Source organism: Microcaecilia unicolor, chromosome 1 (assembly GCF_901765095.1).
Source record: "Microcaecilia unicolor chromosome 1, aMicUni1.1, whole genome shotgun sequence".
NCBI classification, from domain to species: domain Eukaryota; kingdom Metazoa; phylum Chordata; class Amphibia; order Gymnophiona; family Siphonopidae; genus Microcaecilia; species Microcaecilia unicolor.
Window position 1 is genome coordinate 383,842,268 of NC_044031.1, and position 18,653 is coordinate 383,860,920.

The 18,653-nt window shown below is 45.8% G+C and overlaps 1 protein-coding gene across 5 annotated transcripts in view; it reads left to right on the forward strand.

Moving 5' to 3' along the window:
- The window catches only part of RANGAP1 (Ran GTPase activating protein 1), a 179,960-nt gene that overhangs the window by 132,331 nt on the left and 28,976 nt on the right, over positions 1-18,653 (forward strand). For all 5 annotated transcript variants that reach the window (XM_030210516.1, XM_030210500.1, XM_030210526.1 and 2 more), the window contains 2 exons: positions 710-812; positions 13,412-13,500. In XM_030210516.1, coding sequence (XP_030066376.1) covers positions 710-812; positions 13,412-13,500 — 192 coding nt within the window. The remainder of the gene's footprint in view (positions 1-709; positions 813-13,411; positions 13,501-18,653) is intronic.

The window sequence follows — 18,653 nt, forward strand, 5'->3', positions numbered from 1 at the left end:
CAGGCTCAGCACTTAGTTCAGTTTTCCCTTCTCTGTCTCTCAGCTCTGGTCCCGCCCTTGCAGAAACAGAAAATGAGGGTGGGACCAGAGCTGAGAGACAGAGAAGGGAAAACTGAAGTAAGTGCTGAGCCTGCATGTTTTTTACCGCGCGAGATAAGTCAGGATGACTTTTAAAATTCGGAGGGAGGGGGCCTGGAACTGGAAGGGAAGCAGGGAGGGACGACGACCCTGGAACTGGGATGGAGGGGGACCCTGGAATTGGGAGGGGGGGACGGACGACGACCCTGGAACTCGGAGGGAGGGAACGAACTTCTGGTGGGTGAATATTATATGCAGCCTTCCCTTCCCTCCGAGGGCGGGGCACTGAGAGTGAGTGTGAGGCCTGTGGTTGGTCCCTTCTCCTTCTGACATCGCGTTTTTTTCCCTGGCAACTATACAGAGTCCCCTCGCGGGTGGGGCAATTACGAACCCTACGAACATTACATGGCTTCACTGCCACGGAGTCAGCTTCAGAACGTTGGAGGTGCGAATTATTATATTAGATTATAGACATGGTGCCACTCTAATGGAATACTGTGGCTGGGGCTACCAAACATAACCAAGCAGTCTTCATTAATTCTACTGACATCACATGAGATTTTTTGGTCATTGTACATTTCCCATATCCTTGTACTGCATTAACATTTGAATGGCTCTGGTCATCTTTCAGGTGGATGTGTTGGATACAGAAAAGGTAGTCCAGGCATTTCTACAGGTCTCATCAGTGTTCAGAGATGATAACGCAGTGAAAACAGCAATTGAGGAAACAGCAGGTAACTTATACCACTATAATTTGTTGAATTTTTTTAAAAATAAAATATCTGTACATTTTGTTTATGTTGATAGTAAACATAAGTAATAAGTAAAGGATCTCCCTTATCAGCAGTGCCTGGAATCAAGAAAATGAGAAGGTATTGGTTGGGTAAACACTTCTAGTGAAAGTATCGATTTTGTGTTTGTTTTACAAGTCATTTTGTGAAGCAAAGTTCTAATAGTTGTACCTGTCCTGGAGAAAACTGGATTCTTGGGTTATGATTTGTTTAGTGAATCAGCACTACACCCTGGGAATCCTCGTCCGTTGTTGCCTCACATTTTCATTTGCTGATTATTAAACAGATCATAACCTAAGAATCCAGTTTTATCCAGGACAGGTACAACTACTAGACCCTTGCTTCACAAAATGACCAGTTTCTAGAATAGTAAGGAATGAGGTTTAGAGGAGAAACACTTAAATTCTAGTTTTCTTCAGTTCCAGCATCCATGTTAAGATTTTTATGATTTGTTTATTATGTGTGCAATTGAGTAATTATCAATTGTAAATATGCCATAGTAATACATGTTATACTTGCTGTATGGCTTGAATTATTTGAAGTATTTGCTGGTTATTTATCCACCATGGGACAGTGAGCTCCATCCTATATGGTGACATCTTTGGGGCCCACAATGTGCAACAGAAGTCCACATGCCCCTTTATGCACCTCTATGAGTCTTCATTAATTGTATTGCTTATAGAACTTATACTCCACCCAGGTTAACAACTTTTGAATTTAATTGTGCATGTTAATTCACATTCCACATGGAAGAAGAGTCCATTGATTTATGACATGATTATGTCAGATATGCTTGATGCATTTTGCTATTATTGAAACATGTCTCTACAGACAAGGTCCATGGTGACATCGACAGAGCTGGTGTGCCAGAGCTCTTCTCCAGCTCGGAGAAGTCTTCTCTGAGCCTGTGCAGGGGTCCCTACACTATGCATGTGTGCATTCGCATCTCTCTCCCTCATTAAGGAATTGCCACAGAAAGAAAAGAAAAAAAAACAGAACAAAACCAGAAAAATAGGAAAACAACGAAAAGATTTCTTGCTGGCAGCAGTCGAACCAGGTCTCTCATTGTAATAAACTTTTAGCTATCACTTCTTCAGTGCAAACTCTGTCAGGCCCAGCACAGGCATGGACAAAATAAAGCGTAAGTGCTGCAGCTTCAGCCGCACTCCCAAAAGCAGCCTCCTTACCAGCAGCAAATCTTAAAACATAGTTCCTTGTCATCAAGCAGATGAAGCCATTACATATGGGTTGTTTCCATCAACCAGCAGGGGGAGATAGAGAGCACTCAACTTTTCACAGTGCTTCATGGCCAGCCAGCTCCACTGCCTCTTCAGTATTCTCTATCTCCCCAAGCAGGGTGGCTGCAGCTTCTTTGAGCTCCATCAAAAATCTGCCTGGGGGTGGCTCCTGGCTTGCCAGTTGTTAGCCGGGGTGTTAAAGGCTATAGCAGCTTCACTTTGAAGGCACATAGGTTAGCCCTTTCTCTGCCTTACCCATGCCCCCGTGGATGTGGACATATTAGCTTGCTTTTCCCTGTCCTTTCCCACTCAGTGGAGGCAGGCACATTGGTTCGCCTTTCCCTGCCTTTATAACTCATCTACTTTGTGGTGCCGCGAAAAGGTGGGTCTTTTCGCCCTATTCTGGACTTAAAAGAATTAAACAAGTCCCTGAGAGTGCGGCATTTCCACATGGAAACCCTGCGCTCCGTCATTGCTGCGGTACAGCCAGGAGAGTTTCTCACGTCTCTAGACCTGAAAGAAGCTTACTTGCACATACCAATTTGGCCCCCGCACCAGAGGTTTCTGAGGTTTGCGGTGTTGGGAAAACATTTCCAGTTCCGGGCCTTGCCTTTTGGCCTCGCCACAGCTCCCTGAACCTTTTTGAAGGTAATGGTGGTAGTAGCTGCTTTGCTCAGGCGAGAAGGTATCAGGGTTCACCCGTACCTAGACGACTGGCTCATCAGAGCGGACTCTGTAACAGAGAGCTATCAAGCTACAGCCAAGAGTGGTCTCAGTACTTCAATCTCTAGGCTGTATCGTCAATATGGCCAAAAGTCACCTGACCCCCTCGCAATCTCTAGAACATTTGGGGGCCAGGTTCGACACTGACTCGGGCTATGTATACCTACCCGAGCTAAGGCGGTGCAAGCTTCAGAATCAGGTCCGTCTGCTCCCGAGGATGCCCCGCCTGCGAGCTTGGGACATTGTCCAGCTGCTGGGATCGATGACAGCCACATTGGAAGTGGTGCCCTGGGCGAGAGCGCACCTGAGACCTCTACAGTATTCCCTACTTCAGAGATGGTCTCCAGTTTCTCAGGATTATCAATGCAGACTTTCTTGGTTCCCTGCGGCCCGACTCAGCATGGAGTGGTGGCTCTCAGACAGCATGCTGCGGCGAGGAATGCCGCTGGCGCTCCCCGATTGGTGTCTAGTAGTGACAGATGCCAGCCTGAAGGGCTGGGGCGTACATTGCCAGGGGAAGCATGCCCAGGGTCTATGGACACCCGAGGAGTCGGAGTGATCCATCAACCGCCTGGAGTTGAAAGCGGTGTTTCAGGCGCTTCTGGCCTTTCAAGTGACCCTAGAAGGATTGGCTGTCAGAGTGATGTCGGACAACACGACAGCAGTGGCCTACATAAATCGACAAGGCGGCAGTGCAGAGCACTGGCCGCGCAGGCCGAACAGATTTGCCACTAGGCCGAGCTGCATCTTCAGTTTCTGTCGGCAGCTCACATTGCAGGTCAGAGCAACGTGCAAGCCGATTATCTAAGCAGGCATCAGATCGATCCAGCAGAATGGGAACTAGCAGACGAAGTATTCCTGCAGATATGTGCCAAATGGGGCAAGCCCGTGATGGATCTTATGGCGACAAGTTCAAATGCCAAAGTCCCGTGCTTCTTCAGCAGACAGAGAGATCCTCGCTCGGCAGGGTTGGATGCTTTGACTCAGCCCTGGCCTCCGGGCCTACTATATGTGTTCCCTCCGTGGCCCTTGATAGGGCGCGTGCTTCTGCGGATTCGGCTGCACCCAGGAGAAGTGGTCCTCATCGCCCCGGATTGGCCTAGGAGGCCTTGGTATGCGGACCTCCGACAGATGCTAGTGGAGGCTCCCCTTCCTTTACCTCTGGTACCGAACCTGTTGTCACAGAGCCCGGTAGCCATGGAGGACGCCTGCTGCTTTGGTCTTATGGCATGGCGATTGAGAGGGCGCAATTGAGGGACAAAGGCTATTCAAACACAGTCATTTCCACTCTCCTGCAGGCCCGCAAGCGTTCCACTTCCATGGCTTATGCCAGGATTTGGCGCCAGTTTGAGTCTTGGTGTGCTTCAAAAGCGATCACACCCATGCGGGCTCCTGTCTCGCCGATTCTGGACTTTTTGCAGGATGGTGTACAAATAGGCTTGGCCTATAATTCCCTGAGGGTGCAAGTGGCAGCGCTGGCCTCCCTTCGTGGTAAGGTTGAAGGCATGTCTTTAGCTGCTCATCCAGATGTGGCACGGTTTCTTAGTGGGGTGCTTCGGCTCCAGCCTTCTGTGCGAGCACCCTGTCCAGCTTGGAACCTGGGGCTAGTTTTGAAGGCCCTGCAGGCTTCTCCTTTTGAGCCGCTTCGGCGAGCATCGGAGAAAGATTTGACACTAAAGGCCGTTTTTCTTGTGGCCATTACTTCGGCGAGACGGGTGTCAGAGCTCCAGGCGCTGTCCTGTAGAGACCCATTTCTGCAATTCTCAGAGTCCGGGGTCACGGTTCGGACCGTGCCTTCCTTCATGCCTAAGGTGGTTTCAGCGTTTCACCTAAACCAGCCTATTTTCTTGCCCTCCTTTGATAAGGAGGAGTTTCCAGAATCTTTTGGGCAGTTGCACCTGTTGGATGTGTGCAGGACTCTGCTGCAGTATCTGCGAGTTACTATCTCTTTCAGGATCTATGATCATCTGTTTGTTTTGCTATCAGGTCCTCGCAGAGGGTCTCCAGCATCTAAAGCCACTATTGCCCGCTGGCTCAAAGAAACTATCTTTTCAGCTTATCTGCTTGCCGGCCGGTCTCCGCCTGTAGCCTTTAAGGCGAATTCTACCAGAGCAATTTCTTCCTCTTGGGCTGAAACTGGAGCACTCTCTCGTCAAGAGATATGCAGTGCAGCAACATGGGCTTCTAAGCTCTCTTTTGCCCGACATTACAGGCTGGATGTGGCTGCTAGGAGGTATGCGCGTTTTGGAGCACAAGTGCTAGCGCATGGTGTGACCTGTTCCCACCCTATATAGGGATTGCTTTGTTACATCCCATATATAATGGCTTCATCTGCTTGATGACAAGGGGGGGAAATTAGGTTCTTACCTCGGTAATTTTCTTTCCTTTAGTCATAGCAGATGAAGCCATGAGCCCTCCCTGTATGATTGTCTGTATGCTGTGAATCTGTTTTCAGGTTCTGTTCTTGTTTCCTGAAGTTCCTTCCTTGGGAGAAAGTTGGAAAACAGTCTTCAGGATTCATGTTCACTTATAGGAGGATGAGTCCATTCCCTCCAATTTATGTTTTGGAGGATGAGTTTATTCCCTCCAGGAGGTTGCGTGTATCCCCTCCAGTTATACAGTAAGGAGGACAAGTTTATTCCCTCCAGGAGGATGTGTTCATTCCCTCCTTTTGAGTTCATGCCCTTGTTAAGGGGGCTATCGTTTGCTGTGAGGAAAGTTCATGTTATTTCCATTGCGGTTTGCCATACTGCTTTGGAAGCTTCAAATACTGAAGAGGCAGTGGAGCTGGCTGGCCATGAGGCACTGTGAAAAGTTGAGTGCTCTCTATCTCCCCCTGCTGGTTGATGGACACAACCCATACGTAATGGCTTTATCTGCTATGACTAAAGGAAAGAAAATTACCAAGGTAAGAACCTAATTTTCCCGTCCTGCAGTACCGAGATTGCCGTGCTACTCTTGACCCCCGTTAGAAACAGAGGCTGAGTCACTTCCCACTCAACCATGGGCAGTGAGAAAAGATCTGCCTGCTGTCTCTTCACAAGCAGCTCCTTCCAACCTGGAGGAGCAAAGAGAAGAAAAAGCACTCTTTCCATTAGGCTGCCTAGTCTCTGGCAGACTGAGAAGGAGGTCCATTAGACCATCATTAAAACAAAAGGTGGGGAAAAATATTCAAGAGCAGGGTCTTCCCACAGCCCCTACAGAAATAAACATCATAGAGCCACATAGAGGGGCATTTTCGAAAGGGATGTCCAAGTTGCAATTTGGACATCCTTGCAAAACGGCAAAATCCAGGGGCGGGGAAACCCGTATTTTTGAAACATTTCGTTTCAAAAATACCGTCAGGGACGTCCCTAGACATGAACATTTGTTTCGGCAATTTTCGAAACCAAAGAAGTCCATGTCAAAAACGTCCTAATGGCAAGCCATTTGGGTGTGGGAGGAGCCAGCATTTGTAGTGCACTGATCCTCATGACATGCCAGGACACCAACCGGGCACCCTAGGGTTACTGCAGTGGACTTCATAAATAGCTTGCAGGTACATAGCTCCCTTACCTTGTGTGCTGAACCCCCCCCCCCCCCCCCCCCCAAAAAAAAAAAAAAAAACAACCCACTACTCACAACTGTACACCACTACCATAACCCTTACAGGTGAAGGGGGACACCTATATGTGGGTACAGTGGGTTTGTGGTGGGTTTTGGAGAGCCCACTGTTTCCTCCACAAATGTAACAGGTAGAGGGGGGTATGGGGCTGGGTCCGCCTGTCTGAAGTGCACTGCAGTACCCACTAAAACTGCTCCAGGGACCTGCATGCGCTGTCATGGACCTGAGTATGACATCTGAGGCTGGCACGACAAACTTTTAAAGATGTTTTTTAACGGTGGGAGGGGGTTAGTGACCACTGAGGGAGTAATGGGAGGTCATCCCAGATTCTCTCCGGTGGTCATCTGGTCATTTTGAGCGCCATTTTGTGCCTTAGTCGTAATAAAAACACGTCTGGGTGAAAACGTCCTAGTGTTCGTCAGGGACGTACTTGTTTTTTTCGATTATGGGTCAAGGTCATCCAAGTGTTAGGCACGTCCAAGTCCCACCTTCGCTATGCCTCCGACACGCGCCCTTGAGCTTTGACTGTCCTTGCGACGGAGTGCAGTTTGAGACATACTAAATCGGGTTTCGATTATACCGATTTGGACATCCCTGGGAGAAGGACGTCCATCTTCCGATTTATGTCGAAAGATGGACGTCCTCTTTCGAAAATGAGCCCAGTAAGTGTCTGTAGGAGGGCTGACATCTGCAAACAAAGGAGTCAGTTTCTCAAAGCAATGTCTCCAAAGTCAAGAACCCCCACAGCACCCCCCCCCCCCCCCAATATGGTGCTCCAATCAGCCCCAACAGCACCATCATGCAGCTGTTAAAGCTACTGTGCAGCCCTCCTGAAGAGTACTGACTCACCTCTGAGATCCGTTCTGCCGGTGGCCATAGTATTGGTACAACCACCACCCCTCTCCTTAAGTCACTTCACTGGCTCCCGATCAGGTACCGCATACAGTTCAAGCTTCTCCTACTAACATACAAATGCACTCAATCTGCAGCCCCTCCTTACCTCTCTACCCTCATCTCCCCTTACATTCCCACCCGTAACCTCCGCTCTCAAGACAAATCCCTCCTTTCAGTACCCTTCTCCAACACCGCCAACTCCAGGCTCCGCCCTTTCTGCCTCGCCTCACCCCATGCCTGGAATAAACTCCCTGAGCCCATACGCCTGGCCCCCTCCCTGTCCATCTTCAAATCCTTGCTCAAAGCCCACCTCTTCAAGGTCGCCTTTCGCACCTAACCACTATACCTCTATTCAGGAAATCTAGACTGCCCAACTTGATATTTCGTCCTTTAGATTGTAAGCTCCTTTGAGCAGGGATTGTCCTTCTTTGTTAAACTGTACAGCGCTGCGTAACCCTAGTAGCGCTCTAGAAATGTTAAGTAGTAGTAGTAGTGAATCGAATGCAGGCATATCCATCTTGGTCACCATCGCTTTCTGGTGTGGGCTAACCCCCAGAGCCCTGTGATTCTCCCTGCTATCATGACTACTGTCACTTGCTCTCAAATAGCTTATGCTTCTATCAGTGGGAGCTCATACTTGAGAAATGGCTGTTTCCAGTCTGGAACATTGCTTCTGTCTCCAGAGGAATAGTAGGAGTACAATCTTGGTCTCTGTGTAGGTACAGGATAATAAAAAGGACTTTCAATCCATCCTTCAGTCCTGCAGTGCCCCAGGAGAGATCGTAACAATGCTAGTCCTACACCAATCCTTCAAGTTCTTCAAAATGTCCAGACAAAAATCTCCTCTCTCTTTCCAACCAGCATCATCTCGAGCTTAAATACAGTGTGATCTCAGCAGCAGAACATGACCAATAGCAACTCCCATATCAATCATTCTCCGAGGACAAGCAGGGTTTTGGAGTAAAAATCTCCATCCCAAGAGCACTTGCCACTTGGTGATATATTTAATCTTACATGTAGGTGAAGTCATCGACGTCACCCAGTGCAGAGCTTAAACAAACTAATACAGCTTTAAGAGCACGCACAGCATACTCACCGCTCATGCGCGAGTGCCTTCCCGACCGCTGCGAGAGCACAGGACCATCAGTCCCTTCTCATCCGCAGTGAGGAGAGAAAGTGATTGTCACGTGCTCCTCACAGCATCTGGTGTGTGAGCATTATTTTTCAATTTTTGTGCCTTCAGGGTTTTTTCCCTGATGATGATGATGTTGTCTTTTCTTCCGAGAAGTTCCACTCCCTTTCTGTAGAGTTTTTGATTTTCCCCACTTTTAAGTTTTCTTTATTTTTGGCATGCTCATTGGGTCCTCTTAGGCCTGAGCTCCAGTTGGTTATTTGGCCCTGGATTTTTCTTTTGGTTGCCCCTTTTTCAGTCACCATCAAGCTGTTTGATTTGGCCACTGCTGCTTCCATGTCATTGAAGATTCCCAGTGGCTTTAAGTGCTGTAGCCAGTGCAATAGGACCATCGCTGGCAAAGACTGTGTTTGGATCTTGAACATACCACTTCCAGCTGTGTTCTTTCTCTTCATATGAAGAAAAGAACCCAGCTGGTCAAAGAGGCTGAAAGGGAGAAAATGTTTGGAGCCTGGTCCAAAACCTTGGCATCTGTATCATCACTGACGTCAGGAGTTGCATCGATCTGCATGGCTGAGAGGCCTTTTTTTAGTTGCAGGGAGTGGATGTGCATCGAATGTGTCTCCACCTGTCTCAACGCTGACCAGGCAGGGCTTCCGGGACCGGTCAGCATATTCTACCATAGATTTTTCAAGAAGGGTGGGAAGTTGGCCTTAAAGAGATCCCCTGTTAACCCATTAGTGCCCAATGTTCCCATAATAAGTCATTATTATGGGAACATTGGGCACTAATGGGTTAATTGGACCCCTAAATTAATGGAGTGGCCTAGTGGTTAGAGTGGTGGACTTTGGTCCTGGGGAACTGGGTTCGATTCCCATTGCAGGCACAGGCAGCTCCTTGTGACTCTGGGCAAGTCACTTAACCCTCCATTGCCCCAGGTACAAATAAGTACCTGTATATAATATGTAAGCCACATAGAACCTGTTATGAGTGGGAAAGCGCGGGGTACAAATGTAAGAAAAATAAAATAAAAAATAAATAACACAAAGTATGGCAGGCCCACTTAAAGAGGTACCTCCACTTTATCCTGTCTCACTCCCCTTCCCCCACTGTTAGATTCAAAATTTCCAACTTGTCCTTATTTGTTTTGAAACTCAGTACTTTCCCATATACCTCCAAAGCTGTCACCACCCCTGCTAGAGACTGTTGTGGATAGGCCAGGATCAGTAATACATCATCAGCAAACAGTAGCATTCTGCACCCCCCCCCCCCCCCCACACACACACACTGAATGCTCCGTATGTCCGCACACTGCTGAACAAACGGAGCAAAGGGCTCCATAGCCAAGACAAACAAGAACAGGGATAATGCACATCCCTGCCTTGTTCTCCGTACTAATTCAAGACTGTCTGTATACGTCCCATTGGTTTGCAATCTAGCCAAAGGCTTCATATACACAAGTTTTGTCCAATTAAGATATTGTGTAGTAATTTCTAATTTTGCCAGTGTCCGGAACAAATAAGCCCAGGATACTCTGTCAGGATCCTTCTGGACATCAGTGCCCAGGATCAGTGCAGGCAAACAAGTCTGTTGTTCCTGCCAAATGATATGCAGGACCTGCCAAATATTATCAGACGTTTGAAAGTCAGATATAAAACCGGCCTGCTTATCCTGCACCAACCAAGGCATATAAATCTGGAGACTCGGGGCCAATATTTTAGTAAAATATTATAATCTGTGTTCAGGTACTAAGGCAAGTAACAGAGCTCTGGTCTCGAAGATGGAACTATGATCCACAGCTGCTTTTTTGGACATCCAAGGCTAAGGAAGCCCACGCCGAAAGGACTGGCAGACTTTGTAAAAAGAGCTACAGTGATAGCAAAAAAAGCAATTTTACAGGAGTGGCTGGGGATTAAACCACCATCACTGCAATACTGGTGAACTCAAATGCTCATGCTTTTACATACAGAACATTTGGAAGTGCGGAACCAGCCCCAGCTGAGGAAACAATTTGAATGTAGATGGGCACCCTTTTGGGACACTTTGACCCCAACAACCCAGAGCCAGATACTGAACCTTTAATCCTAGATGCTGCTGCTCCCGCTGCCTCTGCTTGTTAATGGACATAGAAGGGGAGGGTTTGGGGGAGGAAGGGGGATAAGGAATGGGGAGGGGTAGGGGAGTAGTTTAGGGGGGGAATAAAAAGATAAAATACAAATATGATGGTATGTCAACAGTAATTGTGGAAACAATTATGCAATGTGAAATGTAACAGCTGATTGTGTGAACTTTAATAAAAATGATTGAAACATAATCTGTGTTCAGGAGCGAAATGGGACGGTATGACCCACACTGCTCTGGATCTTTTCCAGGTTTAAGAATTAGAGTGACTCCTGCCTGATGCAGGAGTGGGGCATCTCCATCCCTTCTCTCAAGCTATTAAGCACAGCAGCAAGAGGCTTCACCAGCAGTTTCTGAAAGCATTTGTAAAATTTAATTAGTGTACCCGTCTAATCCTGGGTCTTTACCATGGGGCAAGGATTTAATCGCTCAATATATTTCCTCCTCCTAGATTGGTCAGGACAATTGTGCAGCTTCCCAAGGCATTAAACTGGACAGATCGAGTTGTCCCAAATACTCATCAATGCCCTTCAGAGTTTCCTGGTCCTCGGTTGCATAAAAGCTCCATATAAAACTGAACAAAAGCCTCCCGGCCTCCCTGATCCTTAATTTTCACTATGTGATTCATAAGTTGTCTCTTTCTCAATTTGTGCACCAATAATCTACCCACCATATTGCCAGTTTCAAAATATTCTTGCTGAAGAAACTGTAGCTGTTCATTAAGATTCTCTAAGTCCCTTAAGGCATTGCACACAGTAGTGAGCTGACTCATGAATGTCTGGGAGTCCATCCCCCCTTTATGCTGTTGTTCTAACTGGAACAATTGAATAATCGAAGAAACTTCAGACTACCCAAAACACGGCAGCCAGACTTATCTTTGGCAAGTCAAGATTCGATAGCGCAACACCTCTTCAAAAGAAGCATCATTGGCTCCCCATCAGAGAGAGAATAAATTTTAACGTCCACACTCTGATTCATAAGATCATATATGGAGAATCCCCTAACTACATGAATAACCTCATCGACCTCCCAACCAGAAATAGATCATAGTCTTCTTGTACTTACCTCAATTTACACCTTCCCAACTGCAAAGGTATCAAATGCAAGACCTCCTATGCATCCAGTTTCTCCTTTTTGGGCAGCCAGCTTTGGAACGCTCTGCCAAGATCCATCCAAACAATCAACGACCATCTACCATTCAGAAAAATGTTGAAGACCCATCTCTTCAAGAAAGCTTACCCTAATGACCCAACTTAACTTTTTAAGCCTACCCACATGATTCCTTCCCCGACGATTATTATACCTTTGACCATGTCTCACAATCTCCTTATGCTCATTCTTCAATCTCTTCCTCTCCATCCTTCCTACTCCTTACCCGTCCCAATCTCTTCTCCTTTTGCTCATCCTATCTTTGTTTACCTCTCCATGCTCAATTTACATATCCTCAAAACCCCACTACTACTATGTTTACTACAACTTGTAACATTCTCCTTCAAAACTTTGTTATTCTATTTACTTTGTAAGCTGCATTGAACCTGCTATGTGTGGGAAAGCGCGGGGTACAAATCTAATTAATTAATAATACCAAAAGGCTGCTAGGGAAATACTTTTACCTCACATTATTGCTTTCATACCCTCCCAAAGTATGTGGGGCATTAAATTGAAAGTACTTCCACAGGTCAGTCTCTAACTGGGTAACATTCTTGGGGTCTAAAAGGATGCTCTCCTGGAACCGCCAAAAATCGTTGCACCTGTAGCGATAATCCGCAGTGCATCTTAATACACATGGGGGAGTGATTAGTCCGTACCCGAAGCTCAATACCTGCATCCCACACAGAATCTATGAGAGATTTAATTAACTCCCCGATACACTTGAATAAGTATTATGGACCCCTGAGTAATAGGTACAATCCCTAGTGTTGGGAAAAAAGATGTCTCCAGGGCTATACCAATTCCCAGGTGGAAAACAGGTCCAAAGGTTTCTTTCTGTCTGCTTTACCATAGCCCACCCCACCTGTGGAATTATCCAGAGTGGGGCTCATCATTAAATTAAAATCCCCTCCGATAACAAGATGGCCCTCCACTTTGTCCCACAGCAAAATATCCACATCCTGATAAAAAGCCCCCTGCTCTTACGATCCGACATCTGACCTGCGGACACGAGTTGCGGTTCTAACTCAACATTCCCAAGGAGGAATTTAATGGGGTTGGGTTGGGGTAGGGGGGAGGGATAATTTTTAAGGGAGGGGTGGTTGAATAACTCTAGCTTTTTCAATACAAGTTTGTGAGATCAATTATGCTTAGTTGTAATGAGCATATAATGTCTGTAAATTTTTCATATAATCAATAAAAATTTAACGTTAAAAAAAAAAGTCCCCTGCTCTACATTGGGTACACAGACATTGAGTAAAGTATACAGCACTTGATCAATCTCAGCCTTTAGTGCATGGTATTTAATAGCATATGTAAACACTAAAGTGTGGTGGAGGGGCTATCCACATGGGCTACCATTACGATGGATTATTTTACTCTTAATCTTGGTTATTAGTAACTAGATCTCATTACATAAAATGGAACTTGTGCTGGAATAGCACAAGTTAGTGGTAGAATAACACGTCTTAATGGTAGCCTGTGTTGGTAACTACACCCCTAAGGGTCCTAATAAAGTGTATAGTAGTTTTGTGAAAACTGTTTTCTCTTGCAACATATCTAGTGTTCTTAAACTGGTAAGAATACCATCAAAGTCCTTAGAATACTTTAGCCAACCACATATAACATTTGTGTTGGATTTATAATTCCTGTTTGAGTAGGTATATTCTTTCTGTTCTAGATGCAGTGATGGAGAAAGCCTTCAACAATTCAGCATTTCAGTCTGATGCTTTCATTACCAGTCTCTTGATACACATGGGTCTGCTTAAGGTATGGTCAGTGAAACAACAACCAAACCAGGGTTTTTTCAAATCAAGAAGGGCATGAAAAAGGGCCAACTACACAAAGTAAATAAATATAAATAAATTAAAATTTTGTGAGTAGGAGAAATTCTCAGAGCAATAACTCACCCAAGTAGAGTGTCACCGTGAGGTCAAGGACACTTCCTAGAGGGTGGATACGTTTTCTCAATCACTGAAAATCTCCAAGTATAATTATAAGCACACCTAGTCTGCCCTATATTCCAATATAGTGCCAAACCTAGTGTCAGTGACCAAATCTCTCTTAGTGTCCTAATACAAAAATTAACAAAATGGTTAGACCTTCTTCATGTCCTTCCTGATAACGCACTTATACTAACTCACACACTCACCTACCACACAATAACTCATACTCTGTCATATTCCTACCTCTAAACAACTGAAGATCTATTATAAAGATATAAAAATGTATCTCTTTCATTCAGTATAATACTAGAACATAAGCATGAAAATGAATCACTAAATTGAACTTAAAGAAGAGAGCAGTACGATGCTCTCAAAGTACAATGTAGACTGAATACTCAATATTCAATCATTATTAATACTGAATTTGTATAAGGTGCACTTATCTTAAGGCTGTCGGGTGTGTGCACTACACCCGGCAACCATTGTATTCCTCACACAGCGTTTCTTTAAATTCTCCAAATATAGTTCTCAAATCCCAGCCAAATCTGATAATGTCCGACTCTGCAGGGTTTTGAAAGAATCTTTTCTTCAGGGACACTGATTCAATCTACAATAACAAAATCACTGTGCCACAAAGATGGAGCCACAATCATTTAAATGCTCTTGAACAGGAAATGAGGAAATAGACGTAATACTGTTGACGTCTTGTCGTAATACTTCTGGCCGGGAAAAACCGGCTGTTCAGAAAAAGTATGCAAAATCTTTATGAACAATAAGGTATGGTCAGAGCATGATTTCTTTTCTGCTCATAAATGGTTGGTCAGATACATAAAGGAACATTTTTATCTTCTATGCATTCATCTGGTAGGTGTAATACTGAAATTGTAATGTAAATAATTTCCATGTCAACACATTCTCTTCACTTTGTTCAACCAAGGGATTACAAAAAAGGGGGTGGGAATTTGAAAGAAATCAGTCGTGTAAAAACCAACGTAAGTACATAAGTAATGTCACACTGGGAAAAGACCAAGGGTCCATCGAGCCCGGCGTCCTGTCCACGACAGCGGCCAATCCAGGCCAAGGGCACCTGGCAAGCTTCCCAAACGTACAAACATTCTATACATGTTATTCCTGGAATTGTGGATTTTTCCCAAGTCCATTTAGTAGCGGTTTATGGACGTCCTTTAGGAAACCATCTAACCCCCTTTTAAACTCTGCCAAGCTAACCGCCTTCACCACGTTCTCCAGCAACGAATTCCAGAGTTTAATTACGCGTTGGGTGAAGAAAAATTTCTCCGATTTGTTTTAAATTTACTACACTGTAGTTTCATCGCATGCCCCCTAGTCCTAGTATTTTTGGAAAGCGTGAACAGACGCTTCACATCCACCTGCTCCACTCCACTCATTATTTTATATACCTTTATCATGTCTCCCCTCAGCCGTCTCTTCTCCAAGCTGAAAAGCCCTAGCCTCCTTAGTCTTTCTTCATAGGGAAGTCGTCCCATCCCCGCTATCATTTTAGTCGCCCTTCTCTGCACCTTTTCCAATTCCACTATATCTTTCTTGAGATGTGGCGACCAGAATTGAACACAATACTCAAGGTGCGGTCGCACCATGGAGCGATATAACGGCATTATAACATCCTCACACCTGTTTTCCATACCTTTCCTAATAATTCCCAACATTCTATTCGCTTTCCGAGCCGCAGCAGCACACTGAGCAGAAGGTTTCAGTGTATTATCGATGACGACACCCAGATCCCTTTCTTGGTCCATAACTCCTAACATGGAACCTTGCATGACTATAATTCAGGTTCTTTTTTCCCACATGCATCACCTTGCACTTGCTCACATTAAACGTCATCTGCCAATTAGCCGCCCAGTCTCCCAGTCTCGTAAGGTCCTTCTGTAATTTTTCACAATCCTGTCGCGAGTTAACGACTTTGAATAACTTTGTGTCATCAGCAAATGTAATTACCTCGCTAGTTACTCCCATCTCTAAATCATTTAATATTGGTCCATGTCCTCAGAGGAAGCTTCCTCCTGGCTTGTACAAGGCTGTCTGCCATATCTCTTGTGGGTTCTGATAAAGTCTGCCTTCATTATCTAGAATATGAAATATAAAATTGCGCGTAGATTGCTTTTTAAGTTTTGTAGGCCTGTAGCCACTCTGCCCTGTTGCCAAATTCAAAGTACTCCTGATTCGTTTTTTCAGGGTCCTATGAATGTCATCAGTCTCTATTTCCTTGAGGTCCAGGTGCAGCTGATCTAAATGCCTAGTCAAAAGGCTAGGCCCCTGACAACCCTTAAGGGAGTGCTCTAGAACTTCTAACTGATGTCTCACTTTAGATTTTTTAACATTCCTGCATTTATGAATATGCACCTAGAATGCTATAATTTTTCCTCATATCACTGCTTTTAATCCTTCCCAAAATATACAGGGGTCCATGCCTGCAGTATCAATGAAATCAACATTTCTCTGAGGACGAGCAGGCTAGTCATATTCTCACAGCTGGGTGATGTCATCCGACAGAGCCCGATGCGAATGCTGACTAATGAGATTAATGTAGCATTTTTTAGCAGCATCCCACCGTGCATGTGCTGGTATCTTCCTGCCCGATGTGTGAACACAGGTCCCTCAGTCTTCATTTTCCTGTGCAGCATGGAGGATGCGTCATCGTGTTCTCTTGGTGGTTTTTTTCATCTGATTTTCAGTGACTTCCCATGTGGGTATTTTTATTGCTTTTGTATTAGTATGTCTTCCTCTTCTGTTACCTTTTAATTTTTGTAGTGTTTTTGGCTTTTCAAGTTGCCTTTCTTTTTCGTGAGATTTTAGGCTGGAGCATTGCCCTCAGTTTGAATGCTGCCCCTTTTTACAGTCACAATTGAGTTTAATTTGGCCACGATTCTTTTCTCGATGTCAAAGAAAACTCCCAGCGGCTTCAAAAGTGGGCCAAGTGTAATCAGGTGGTTTCCATGACAGACCTGCACTCTTGGTGCATCAGGTGCCTTGGACATAACCATGAGCCTAACTCTTGTTCTTTCTGTTTGCAAATGCAGTTGAGGACACAAAGGGCGCAAAAGGTCCAGCAGGAGAGACTTTTTGGCTCCTCGAAGGCCAATCCATCAACATCGGCACCCGAATCATGAACCTAAATGGCTGCAAAGACTTTGACTATCACTAGGAGTGCTCTGGCAATGAAGAGGTCTCCACTACTCTTGACATCAGGTGCTGAAATTATGCCCCTGGACCGGTCAGTATCAGACCAGACACAGAGGGCGCTTAAAGGTTCAACATCATCCTCTGCAGTGAAGGACCGTGATGCCAAGCATTGGGGGAAGCCCAAGAAGCATAAGCATTGGCCCTTTTCAATGCGTGGTGCCAGGAGCTCTGGGGCATTGGCATCGCTGGTACCTGAGAAGCACTGGGAGGAGCACTCCCTCCTTTTTGGTAGAAGTACCAGTGCGCAAGGCTCCAAGCAGCCAGGTTTCTGCTTCTGGTTTGGCTCCAATCCTTTATCAGACTGCCTCTCTAGCCTGTGCCATTGCCTTCCTTCGATGAGCGGTTTTGAGCCATGTTAAGGGAGGAGTTTGCACAGGTCCTGCAGTTGCAATCTGCTTAGGCATTGAGGACCCTTTCGCTATCTGCAGATCAGCCCCAGATTCTTCCTGAGGCTCCAACCATGCCTGTGGTGAGGCACTGATGTTGACATCAACTCATGCAGTACTTCCCCAGAGTCTGAGAGTAGGGCTGTACCTTGACCCTCATTACGTCTCGGAGGAGGAGTCTTATGGGGTACCTTCTGGTCCCTCCCAACCTCAAGCAAGACATAAATCTCCACCTGAGGGTCTCTCTCTCTCCAGTTTTGTCAAGTAGGTGGCTTTTGCCATCCCATTTAAGTTGGAGATGGAGGAGGAGTCCAGGGCAGAGATGTTATGTGTTCTGGACTGTGAGTTGCCTCCTAAGGAAGGGGTCACAGTATCACTGCACCCTATCCATAAAGATGCACTTACAAAGAACTGGGAATCTTCCCTCTCAGTGAAGTTCACACCTAAGAAGGTGGATACACAGTATTGTATCCAGAAAGCTCCCAAATTTGAGAGAGCATAACTGCCTCACCACTCTGGTTGTTGAATCCGCCCTCAAACAAGCTAGGAGATCAGGACTCATGCCTTGGCTCCCAAGGTAGAGAGGCTCGGAGGAAGACTTTTTAAGCCTCAGTGCTTAATGCCCACATCCAGTCCTACCAGCTCTACACAAGCCTTTACTTGCAATCTTTGCTACGCAGTAGTCTTACGGATTCTGTCCCACAGGACAGCAGTAAGCAGCTGGAGTGTAAGAAGTATCTGGCTAGGGGGCGCTTACAATTCTTTTGATATTATGTCTAGACTCTCTGCCGTGGGTGTGGGGTTGTGCAGACTCATGGCTGCATTCCTCTGACCTGTAACCTATGGTTCAGGAGAAGCTAGTGGATGTTCAATGCTGGCTTGATGATCTTTTTGGCAACAAGGTGGAAGAGGTCTCTGACTTCATTAAGAAGCATATTCTAAGATCATCAAGTCACTGTCCCAGCCCACTTGTGGCTCATCCTCCTCATCTAGGAGGTACTCTGATGGAGGACAACGGAGGACCTACTATTTTCAAATAGGGCTGCACCTTAATCGCGGTCACATTTTTTAATAGTGAGTAATTATTGGTTGCATGCACACATGGTTGTTCAGCAGCTCTCCTAGACAGCTTGCGGCTCTCTCTTTCTTCCCCACTCCTCCTGGTTTACCTTTTCATTTTCCACCCTTCAGCGGCATCCGCATTGAAACGCTGCCTCGGCCTGCACCAGGCCTTTCCCTCTGAACTGTTCCACCTCCTGATGCAAATTGTGTCAGAAAAGGGCTAGGTGGGTCAGAGGAAAAGGCCTGGTGCAGGCCGAGGCAGTGTTTCAATATGGCTGCCGCTGCAGGGTGAAGAAAAGGTAAACCA